Below are 12,492 nucleotides of genomic sequence, written 5' to 3' on the forward strand. Positions count from 1 at the left end.
AATGTTTCCTTCCTAAATGCAAGGCCCAATGAGTATACGAGATGAAGTGGTTGGCTGGAAGCAGAAAAAGTTGAGGTTGTTTAGGTGTACATGTACAGTCTCAATGAACTCCTTTAGCCAGGAACATCTGAGCTCATGTGTCCGGATGTACACTGATCACCCAGGATACGTATCCATCCAGCAGTCATCTAGCGGAACAACACTGATAGCAGTAAGTAGTTGTTCTTGAGTATACCAGCCATATGCATCACCAAGTATCTCTTTGCTGCTCTAGGGACCCTGATCTATGAGGTGAGGAACATATGACGCAATCAAATTGAAAAAGGAAAATGGAGGGAAAGAGGAAGTTAGGCAAAAAGCTCAAGAAATCTGTATAAAGGAAGGTGGTATACAGATACTGCACTAGGCAGCAGCTGACATGCACACAACAGTACCAACGAAAGGGCAGCGGAAGGAGCTGGAGTTGGACTGAGTGAGGAAGTAAGAACATTCACTGTACCATAAACAGGTTGAGGTGACTGGACTCATGCTTACTCTCTTCCTTCACTACAATCTTCATGCATGGGAGGAAGGCAGATTTTAATGAGGCTTACTGCAGGCTGAGTGGCATGTGTCATTGCAGAACCTATAGCTCACTGAGTTTGACCAGTGGCAGTCCTCCTAGCCAGGAGTGTGCATCATTTGTCAGAAGGCTGCACTATAGTGGCTGAGTGGTTTTGCTGGTCCTTGGGACGCTTTCCTACAATCAGGCACCTTCTTAGGTTTTAAATCTTATAATAAGATGAGTATATTCTATTACTGCAACCTAATAATTTTTGACTGTTCAGTTTAAGATGAGCTTGTTTTAAAATCATTGTCAGGTGCAAGCTATCAACTCATTTTATAGAAAATGAAAGAAGAGAATAAAGAAAATCTGGGGATAAAATATACTGATGGGCCATTTTAAAGTATTTCTGATTACAGTGTTACCATACTCCACTTTCTTTGTGTGGAATAGTGAATTATATTTTAATTTGGTCCTGACAGCCTTTCTAGTCATACTTGTCATCCACCTAAATATTTTCTTATTGCCATTTCTTTGAATTATTTTATATTAGCAGTATTTGAGGCAGATATTTATCAACTTTGAATGGTACTTCGGGTCTTAATTGACTAATTAAACTTTTCAAAAATGAATTTAGATTAAAATGGCTATCAAATGAAAAATCAAGAAGTTACCATAATAAACTTTACCTAGTATAATCATGGAAATGTATAAAAGGGGGCGAATCCACTCTTACACGTTTGTATTCAAAGAGCCTAAATGCAATAGCACACATGAAATGGTCTGCAAAATTTCATATGTGGGACTCTGTTGTTAAATCCATGAATGAAGCCATTAAGGCTATGTCTACACTGCAGACTTCTTGCAGTGACAAGTAGATTATGTGCAGCTACACACTGCAGGCTGCATCCACATTCTGGTGTGTAGCTACATGGGGCAGTGAAAGGCTTTGGCAAGGGTGAGACTGTTGCAGGGAAAGGCTCCAGCACCCAGGAGCTGCTGGAGTTTTCCAGGACACTCTTACTTTGTCATGGAGAGAATCTGAATGCAGCAGTCATTTGAAACTTTTTGATGAGTTTTCTCCCATCCCAACAACTCTTGTCAACAGCCGGCCACCCCACTGTTTTACGCCTCAATGTAAGCCTCATAGACTCGTGGACTGTAAGGCCTGAAGGGATGATCATGATGATCTAGTTTGACTTGCATGTTGCAGGCCACAAAACCTTGCCCACCCACTCCTGTAATAGACCCATAACTTGTGGCTGAGTTACTGAAGTCCTCAAATCATGATTTAAAGCCTTCAAGTTACAGAGAATGCACCATTTACACTAGTTTAAACCTGCAAATGACCTGTGCCCCATGCTGCAGAGGAAGGCAAAAAAAACCTCAGGGTCTCTGCCAGCCTGACCCTGGGGAAAACTCCTTCCCAACCCTGAGCTTTTCATCAAGACCCAAGTGCCAGACATCAGGAAAGAATTGTGTAGTAACTCAGAGCCCTCCCCATCTAGTGTCCCATCACTGGTCATTGGGGATATTTGCTACTAGCTCTCGCAGATAGGCTGTATAACATTGTAGGCAGTCTCAGCATACCATCCGCTCCATTTTCCCCATTAATCAGTTGATGTTTTCACACCTTTTGTAAAGCTTTTTGAAATCCTCTGCAGAGTATTAGTATTTACTAATAAATATTCCCATGTCACCACTTGGAAAGTTATTTTAAAAATTGAGTGGAAGAAGGTAGAGGTGGTGCTCAATTCTTTAAAATCCTGTCCACATCCCAATGACAGAAGCTTTTAGCTTTTCCTCTCCCCCCAAACTGCTCTGATCCCTCCTTCCTCCAACTTCAGTTGCTAAATTCCCAGACAAATTGGCATTTCTGTAACTGCATGAGGTAAAAAAAAATGTTTATTAAAACCTGGAATTTCATTGATTTTAATAGTATGGAGCTGATCAAATACAACTTTGATTTGAATCTCTTCCATTTATTTCATACTTCTGTGTGGTTTTCAACCTACTATCAAATGCAAATTTAGATCGAGTGTAGCCCTGGATATTGTGCTTTCAGCCATTTGACTGTGAATGCTCTTGCATAAGGGAGGTTGTATTTAAACACAGAAAGCAATAATTTTTGTTTTAAATAAATGACTTTAGCTTATATATATATACATATAAACACACACACACACACCCCTCCTAAAAAAATGGAAAGCAGAAATAGTTCGACCCACATTTTTCCAACCTCTTGTTCACGGCATCTTTCCTTCTGCCTTTAAATTAAAAAAAAAAAGAAAAAAAATTGTCCCAGTTTTCTTCACCTGTACTTATATGCTTTCGCCTTAAAAGCGGGTTTCCAGGGAGCTGTAACAGCCAGTGCAAATGTATATGTCTTTAGACACGTATCGGGATCCTTGGTACTGCTTTGGCAGCTCCTTTTAAACATTGCAACTGCTGTGCTATAGATCTTGGAGCATTTGATAGTGGCTGCTGCCATAGCCTAAAACACTACTGGTGGATATACTTGTGAGACCAAAACAAAGATGGCACTACCTGTTGTTGCTTCCAGAATCCTTAATTCTGAGCGGAAGTCAAATAAAAATGGAGAAGTAGGACATGAGAATTCTATGAGGAATTAGATGGGATGGGAGAGATTATGCAGAAAAAGAACAGGGAAATGTTCGGAAGGCAAGACTGACTGTGACTATTCAGCCATTGACTAGTTAGGGGGGTAATAATGGTAAATTGTCATTAGTCAAGTAATCCTTTCTAAACCAGTAGTATTGTTTGGTCATTACAGGATGTAGTGTATATTTCCTTACTTCTAGCAGCATGTTGTATATTCATCAATTATTCAAAAACATGTATTTACTCCTAAATAATGGCATTATGCAGAGGAAAGGTTTAAATGGGGGATAAGGAGTGTTAACAAAAGGAAGAATATTAAATATAATTTTATAACAATTAACAAATCATGAATTTTTCAAACTTTAAATAATGAAAAGATTTAATATTTTGGAGTTGAGAGAGATCCTCAGTCTGTCTTGAATAACAGAATTGGCAAGAGTGTTATTCAACATAATTTATAAAGATGTTTAGAATGATAGGATAACTTTCACAATCAAGAGATACGTCTGTTAGTCTATAAGGTGCCACAGGACTCTTTGCTGCTTTTACAGATCCAGACTAACACGGCTACCCCTCTGGTTCAAGAGATATTTATCTTATCATAGTATTGTGCTGGTGGTATAAGACAAGAAGTAAATAAATGTTTCAAATACCTTTTCAGTTTGACAGAATTCATTATTTTAGTTTTATGTTGGTATCTTATGAAACATATGTTGGAGATAATTCCGGAGCACTCTGTGATAAGCAACACCATAAACATTGCCTGCATGTGTTTATAAATTTAGGAGATCCTAGATCAGGGATTTTAAGTGTGGTGAAATATTTAGGTGAAAATTAAGCTTGTGCTGGGAGGTATTTAGTTGAATATCTAGAGCTGTTTGCTATTATACTAAATGTTTAAGTATAGAACTGAGTACTTAAATTAGTTTTAAAAAGTCCTACTTGTGATTGAAAACATTTTTAGAAAAATTGTTTCAAATACAGACAGTAGTACTGTATGAAAGAACTGTGCAGAACTATTCAGTGGAGTTGCTGCATTTTTCGAGTATATGTCCCTGTGGGGGCTCCACCACAGAATGTGCATGTGCCTGTGCGCTCTTAACTGGAGTTTGTAAAGCAGCGATTGTGGACCCACACCTGCACAGAAAAGCTCTTTGTGCTCCTCTACAAGAGCATATAGTGGGGTGTGGACCAGCCATCCTGTGGTTCGAGATATCACATTTGATGTCAACTGTTTTACAGCTTCTTTCCCTTTACACTTCTCTTTGTCAAGCTAAATAGATTGAACTCCTTGAGGCATGTTTATTAGGCATGTTTTCTAATCCTTCAGTCATTCTTGTGGCTCTTCTCTGAACCCTCACTAATTTATCAACAAGGTTCTTGAATTGTGGGCACCAGAACTGGACACGCTATTCCAGCAGTGGTCACATCGTGCCAAATACAGAGATAAAGTAACCTCTCTACTGCTATTTGAGATTCCCCTGTTTATGCATTCCAGGATCACATTAGCTCTTTTGGCCATAACGTAATGCTGAGAGCTCATGTTCAGCTGATTATACACCATGACCTCAAATTTTTTTCAGTCACTGCATCCTAGAATAGAATCTCCCATTCTGTAAGTTTGGCCTATACGCTTTCTTCCCAGATGTATACGTTTACATTTAACCATATTTAAAATGCATATTGCATCTAGTTTATCAAGCAATTCAGAATCAGTGTTCTCTTCATTGTTTAGCACTTCCCTAATTTTTGTCATTTGCAAACTTTAATCTATGATGGTTTTGTTTTCTTCCAGATCATTGATAAAGCTGCTAGTATAGCTCCAAGTACCAATCACAGCAGGACCCCACTGAAGACAGACCAGTTAAATAATGATTCTCTCTGTATAGTTACATTTTGAGACCTATCAGTTAGCCAGTTTTTAATCCATTTAATGTATGCCATGCTAATGTTATATCATTCTGATTTTTTAATCCAAGTGCTGTGTGGGACCAAGTCAGACACCTTCCAAAAGTCTAAGTTTATTACATTAACGCTAATACCTTTATCAACCAAACTTGTGATCTTGTGAAAAAAATATCAAGTTAGTTTGACAGGATCTATTTCCCATAAACTCATGTTGATTTGTGTCAGTTACATTATCCTCCTTTAGTTCTTTATTAATTGAGTCCTGTATCAGCTATTCCATTATCTTGCCTGGGATTGATGTCAGGCTGACAGACCTATAATTACCTGGGTCATTCCGCTCCCTTTTTAAAAATTGGCACAACATTAGCTTTCTTCCAGTCTTCTGAAACTTTCCCAGTGCTCCAAAACTTATTGAGAATCAGCAAGCTCCTCAGCCAGTCTTTTGAAACTCTTTGGATGCAAGTTATCTGGATCTGTTGATTTTAAAATTTCTGACTTTAGTAGCTTCTGTTCAACATCCTCCAGAGACACTAGTGGAATGGAAAGAACGTCGTTATTGCCATATGATGAGAGTGTATCATCTTTTTTTTCCTCCCCAAATACAGAACAGAAATATTTATTGGACACCTTTTCTGTATTATTATTATTGATAATTCTACCATTTCCATTTAGTAATGGACCAATACCATTGTCAGGATTCTTTTTTGTGTTTTAAAAACTCTACTACTGTCTGTAACTCTGCTTGCCATACATTTTTCTCCTTTTGTGTCCCTTATCAATTTTCTTCAATTGCTAACTTCTGACTTGTTCATTAATGTTAACTTTCTCTTTCTTCCATTTGTTATATATTATTTATATATTTTATATTTTAAAGCTGCCTTCACTTGCTTTCTAAACAGTTTGGTTTTTTTAACCAGCACAGCCTTCTTCCTCAATTGTGGGATTGAGGCTTTTGGGGCATTTAGTAAGGTGTTAAGTGAGTCCCAATAATAGTTCAAGTTTTTCTGATTAAATTATTTTCCACAGCTTATTTGGCTCATACTTGTTTTCAGCTTTGTGAAATTGGCCCTATTAAAGCAGCAAGTATATACATTACTTTTAGTCCTGTGGTCAGTTCCTCTTTATCTTTTGGAACAAGGTCTAATATAGAATTCCCCCTTGCTGGCTGCAACATATTTTGAGTTAGGAAATTCTCATCTATAATGTTTACAAATTTTGAAGCATGTTTGAAACTGGAAATATGCAATCAGGCAGCAGAGACCAAAAATCCCATATACTCTACAGAAAAGTACTGTGTTAAATGTAAACTACTTTAAAAAAAAAAAAAAAAAAAAAAGGAAAGTTTAAAAAAAAGGTAAATAAACTCTCTGTGCTTGTTTCATTTAAATTAAGATGGTTAAAAGTAGCATTTTTCTTCTGCATAGTAAAGTTTCCAAGGTGTATTAAGTTCTAAACATTTGAAAGAACAACCATAATATTTTGTTCAGAGTTATGAGCAACCTCCATTCCTGAGCTTCGTAACTCTGAGCTTCTACTGTAGATTGAATTTATGCTCCTAAATGACCAATTCCAGTTCCTCTTGGTTGTTGGTCAGGCTCTTAGCATTGATGTATAGGTAACTGAAGAATTTCTCCTGTCCTTTGATTCCTTGATAAATTTTGTTCTCGATATCTTGATTTTGTGCTGAGTGCTGATATCTTCCCTCTTTTTACCCTCCCCTTATGCTATTAATTTAATGCCCTCCTGACTACTCTAGCCAGCCTGTCCTCAAGAAGATTGGTCCCCCTTCTGCTGAAGTGGTGACTGTCCAGACAATATAGCCTTCTCTCCCCCATAGAAGGTGGACCAATATTTCACAAAACCAGAGCCCTACACCACTTACCTAGCTAGTGATTCACTTCCAGAATCCTCTGTCTTCCTTTGACACATGCAGCAAATCTTCAGTAAAATATATGAAATAATATACTTGAAATGTTTATACCATTGCCTATAATTAAGATTGAACAACCTGTTTGTAATTTAGATATATGTTTACTTGTTTAGTTCTCAGCTGAATCACATATCAGATGTTTGCTGTTTGTTGTACCCACACACAAAAAAATAATTAAAATGTGTTGTGCTGCTAACCAAGAGGAGGAAAAGCAACACTCATTTCTTCCTTCAAAAGTTAGCATGTATCCTATCTGTTGAGAACTAATCAAATATACAAAACATTTGCATTTAAATTGTATGGAATTCTGTAGCTTGCTTAGTTTTAATTTGCTGGCACAATTAATTATTTGTATTACAGTAAACGATCAGGACTCCACTGAGATTAATGCTGTACAACTTAATCCATGCTCCAGGCATGTCCACCAGTTTACAGTCTAGATATATGACAAGACAGAGTAGGTAGATGAAATAGACAAGTGGGGTGGCAAGACGAGATAACAGTAAATAGTACATTTTCCTATGAGACCATAGTCTTTTTGCTAACTGCATAGCCATTATCATCTGGAGTGTTTGGTAGGCATTACAGCACTGGTAAGTCTTAAGGAGGTACTTGAAGGAGGATGAAGAGACTTTACAGATTTTACAGGAGGTTTGATGGGTGGCATTGAAGAAAAGCACAGAAGTGTTAATGATACCTCCTTTGCAAAGCTTTTTGAGAAAGCTACGGAGTATCCGTATAAGAGCTGTATATTATTATTCTTTGAGTGCTTGTGTTCCATTTTAGATGTGTACACACCAGTGCACTGACACTGGAGAACTTTTCCCCATAGTGGTACTTGTTGGGGCAGTACATGCTGCTAGCTGAAAGTATAAAGCATTAGAGCCGTCCCAACGCTCCTCAGTTCCTTCTCACACCCATGGTTGGTAGTCGGAGTGTATGTGGCTTCTTATGGTCTTTCCCATATTTCCCTTTAAGAAAACTTTCTAGAGATCTTTTATTGTAAGTAGTTGAGTATAGTTGTAGTTTAGATAGTGGTACTTGTTTTTGGCTCAGTTCCCAGGCATGTCCAAGTCCCCAAGATTTAAGTACTGTTCTGGCTATAACAAATTTAGGCCAGTCAGTGATCCTCACTCCCAATGATAAAAGTGTTTGAGAGGAGGACACATCAGGTATAATAACTGCCCTATTTGTAAGGTGTTTAAAACGAGGAGTAGGACGTTGAGGGAAGTTCAACTTCAAGACATCCTGGTCAAAGCAGCTTTTGTGCTCTCATTTGGAACCCAGGTGCTCAATATGCAGGGATTTGGACTCAACTCCATCTTCGAGTGCACCACCAGACTTGGAAGAGAATTGAAGAGAGCTGGCGAGACGACACCACTCTCCACCTATGGTGCCATGCAGGAGGCAGAAGTCCAGCCCTTTGACCTCTTCTGGCCAGAAGAAGCCCTCTTCTTCTTTGAGGGCTAAGTCCTCAACACACTCACATAAAATGACCAGTACCGAAGTTAGTTATAGTTAAGATAACTCCTGCAAGGTGCTTCCCAGTGCCGCATTCTAGCAATGTAGAGTTACAGACTCTGGCATCTTATGTTGTACTGCCCACCCACTTTTTAACATGGACATAGTTTGGGGGCGCGGAGTGGCAGTGGCAGTACCTGTGCTTTGTGGCAGGGGAGCTGATAAGGTGATCAGCTCCCCCACCATGAAGTGCAGCCCCTGTTGGCAGTTCCAGCCTCTTTCCAGTGGGGGGACCGAAGAGGACCTTAGTCCCCCTTGCCTTGAGGCCCGGACCCTCTCCGTGGCCTGCCCCTCCTCTCTTTCCCTCCAAGACCCTGTCCCCTGGCGTGGCCAGAAGTCAGAGCTGAGCTGTAATAAGAGCCTCCCAGGGATTCAGGACTGCTGTGGGGAGCCCTGGACCCTCTACCTGCCCTGGCCAGTGCACTGTGGTGGATGGGGCCGAGGGCTGCTCTTGGGCAGTGGTCTCCCCATAGCAGCCTGGGCTCCCTGAGTGGCACTTAGCATGGCCCGGCTCCAAGTTCTGGGCTGGCTTGGGGGTGGTGCCTCGTGGAGGGTGGAAGAAGAGAAGGAGCAGGGACATGGCCATGGGGAAAGAGGAAGAACAGAGATGAGGCCACGGTTTCAGCAGTGTTGCCCGTGACGTTAGCTTCTTGAAAGGTTTGGACAGACCTTGCTTCCTATTAGGGATCCCACACCATCCTGCGATCTGAGTTTGGTTCTTTCCATTTTAACATGGCCACCATTCGAACCTATAGCTACGCCCCCTTCTCATCTCTCAGTGAAGGTAGCATTCCTAGTGGCCATTATTTTGGCCAGGAGGTAGCAGAACTTCAGGCCTTGGTAGCTGACCCTCCTTTAGATATTGTTTTATAAAGGTAACGTTAGTTGGCATCCACACCCCAAATTTCTTACTAAAGTGGTGTCAGATTTTCATCTAAATCATTCTACATACTTACTAACTTTTTTCCAAAACCTCACACCAACAGAGATAGGGAAAACCTTCATACTTTGGGTATTCATAAGATGTTGGCCTTTTATCTGAACAGAATTAAAGAGTTTTTATGGCATCTCCCTCCTAAACTCTTGTTCATGTCCTTCGCTGACAGGATGAAAGAGCATCCTGTCTCTTGACAGATGATTTCTTCCTGGATCTCCTCTTGTATTCATCAGTGCTACGATAATGCTCCATGACCTCAAAGAGTTTTAGCACACTATGAGAGCATAAGCAGCATCAGCTGCTTTCCTAGGTCATGTTCCCATCAGTGATGTTTGCAGAGCTATGACTTGGTCTTCTGTTTATATATTCATTGCTCGTTATGCTCTCTCCTATGCCCTAGGAGATGATGATATGTTTGGAAGAGTAGTGTTGTAGTCCTTGTTTAGGTAGACACCAATTTTCTCCTCCATCTGGAATTGTTAGTCGCCTAAAGTGGAATGGACATGTGCAAGCACTTGAAGGAGATGCATCTGAAGAAGTGGCTTTTTACCCATGAAAGTTTATGCCCAAATAAATCTGTTGGTCTTAAGGTGCCACCAGACTCCTTGTTGTTTTTGTGGCTACAGACTAACACAGCTACCCCCTGATACTTGAAGAAATGTTAATTACCTGTTCAGAAACTACTGTTCTTTAAGATGTGTGCACATGTCCATTCCACGACCCATCCTCCTTGCTCTCAACGTTGGAGCAACAGTAAACTCTGGCTCCCTGGGCAAAGGAACTGAATGGGGTCAGGGAGGCTCCGCCCCTTCATAACTTCAGTTAGTTGAACAAATGTGCAGAGGGCACATGCTCCACGTGAATGGGTACCACTATTGGAAAAAGTTCTCTGGCTTCGGTGCACGGGCACTCAACACACCTAAAATGGAAAGGACATATGCAGCACATCTTGAAGAACAGTTACCAAGCCAGTATGTAACCATTTTTTATTATTCGAGAAGCAGATGAGTAGCTGATTGAGAAGTTTTGTCTTTGTTGTTTCTAAAAAATAATTAATATGTCTTAATTTACAAATTTACATTTAATTAAGGCAGCCATATAAAAACTTAATGCAAAGTGGTTTTATCTTCTTTTTTTATAGAAAGAAGAGAAGTCATCAGTCAGTTTCCCCTCTCTTTTGAGCCATATAACTTCTTCTTTCTTAAATCATCCTGTAATTCCAATGACTACATATGCGGAATCTGATGTCCAACAGATTTTGAATGTCTTTTCTCCACTCACTTCATCCATGCCTTGTGACATGCATGTGGTCAATCTAAGGACAATACAATCAAAGGTATGTTCAAAATATTATTGTTATGAACAAATATATGATATAACTAATGTTATATTCTGGAAAATATTTCATTCTGTAAAAGTAAATTATGAATCCACATAAGATGTAGTCACCAGATCTTTTTCTTCTGCAACAGCTGAAGGATTTCCATCTTCTCACCAGTCACTGTTTCTGAAACATCATACAAACATAGGATTTGACATTCCACATCACATATATGTGTATTAAGTCCATCCTGCTTCCAGCAGTGGTCAGAGAACTCAGAATATTTCTTGTGTCAATTTGTTTTAAGAATGCTTTTGTTTTCAACATCATCATAAAGATATAGTGCAGGAGTGTCCAACTCATTCTATATTGAGGGCAAAATTATCCTTTTTTAGTATATGGCTACCCCCTTGTCAATTTTCCTTCTCTCAATTCCCCCCTTGGGCAGTTGGCCCCTTCTCCCTCTTTTAACTCACCACCACCTCTGGGAGCTGGTAGTGCGGGCTCAGCAGTGGTCACTGGGGGGTGGGAGTTGAAAAGACGACTGCTCCCTGTGGCTGGGTTTGTTGGACCAACATGAAATTGAGGGGTGGAGAGAAGAAGCCACTCTCCTAATTCTGTTCCTGGAGTGCTCAGTAGCCACAGCACCAACAGCAAGGTGGGGAGAAAGTCTGGGAAAGAGTTACCTCTTGAAAGCTGGCCAGGAGAGGCAGCAGATAGGGAGGAAGGAGCTCAGTTGCTGTTGACCAGTCTAGCATGAGCTCTTACTTCTTCTTCGAGTAGTGTCCCTATGGGTGCTTCACAGTAGGTGTATCTGCGCCCCTGCACCTCTAATCGAAGCTTTTATGTAAGTGTCCATTCAGCTCATACATTCTCCATCTCTTGTGGTCTGCCTCAGGGCTATCTAACTGAGGGGGGTTCGCCCGCATGGCACTAGATAGCCCCGAGGCAGATCACAAGGTAGGGAGAGCGCATGTACAGGCTGAACAGACACTGCTACCTAAAATCTCCGATTAGAGGCGCAGGGGAACAGATATACCTATAGTGGAGCATCCATAGGGGGACACATCTCAAAGAACCATTATTACCGCACAAGGTGAGTAACTTCCTCTTCAATCCTGCCCATCTGTGTTTCTGGTCCTTTAGAAGTGCAGTGGCTGTGGTCCAAATGCCTTTGGAGAGTGAAGAGAGAGCTTCAGCCTGAAGAAAATGGTTCAATGAGATGTGTAGGTTTGATCCACATAATGTAGTGGAGTAAATCTTTTTGGTTACCTCAGAAGAGTGTCTAGGAGGTTAGGTTATGTGGGTCAAAGTTAAAATTTTTTACTGCTCTCCACACCACTAATTATCAGTCATTGATGACCAGATCGTTTTTACTTTGATTCAGCTATTCATTGGGAGCTGCCACAAGATCAGTACAATGGCTGTTAAGTTTGAGACCTCCAGCCTATCCCTCAAATCCAAATTTTTAAACTGCCTTTTGAAGGTTCAGACCTATTTCGCAAGAAGATGATGAAACTCTTAAAACTTAAGGGAGCAAGTTAGCAACTAAATCTTTGGTCTACCTGAGCCTGTCTTCAAGAAGAAAATACTTGATATTGCAGATTTCAGAGTGGTAGCCATGTTAGTCTGTATCAGCAAAAATAACGAGGAGTACTTTGTGGCACCTTAGAGACTAACAAATTTATTTGGGCATAAGTTTTCATGGG

The 12,492-nt window shown here is 40.2% G+C and overlaps 1 protein-coding gene across 1 annotated transcript in view; it reads left to right on the plus strand.

The window, feature by feature from the left end:
- The window catches only part of MAN2A1 (mannosidase alpha class 2A member 1), a 202,369-nt gene that overhangs the window by 176,266 nt on the left and 13,611 nt on the right, over positions 1-12,492 (plus strand). The window contains exon 20 of the mRNA XM_074952939.1: positions 10,604-10,798. Coding sequence (XP_074809040.1) covers positions 10,604-10,798 — 195 coding nt within the window. The remainder of the gene's footprint in view (positions 1-10,603; positions 10,799-12,492) is intronic.

Source organism: Natator depressus, chromosome 5 (genome assembly GCF_965152275.1).
Source record: "Natator depressus isolate rNatDep1 chromosome 5, rNatDep2.hap1, whole genome shotgun sequence".
Lineage (NCBI taxonomy): Eukaryota > Metazoa > Chordata > Testudines > Cheloniidae > Natator > Natator depressus.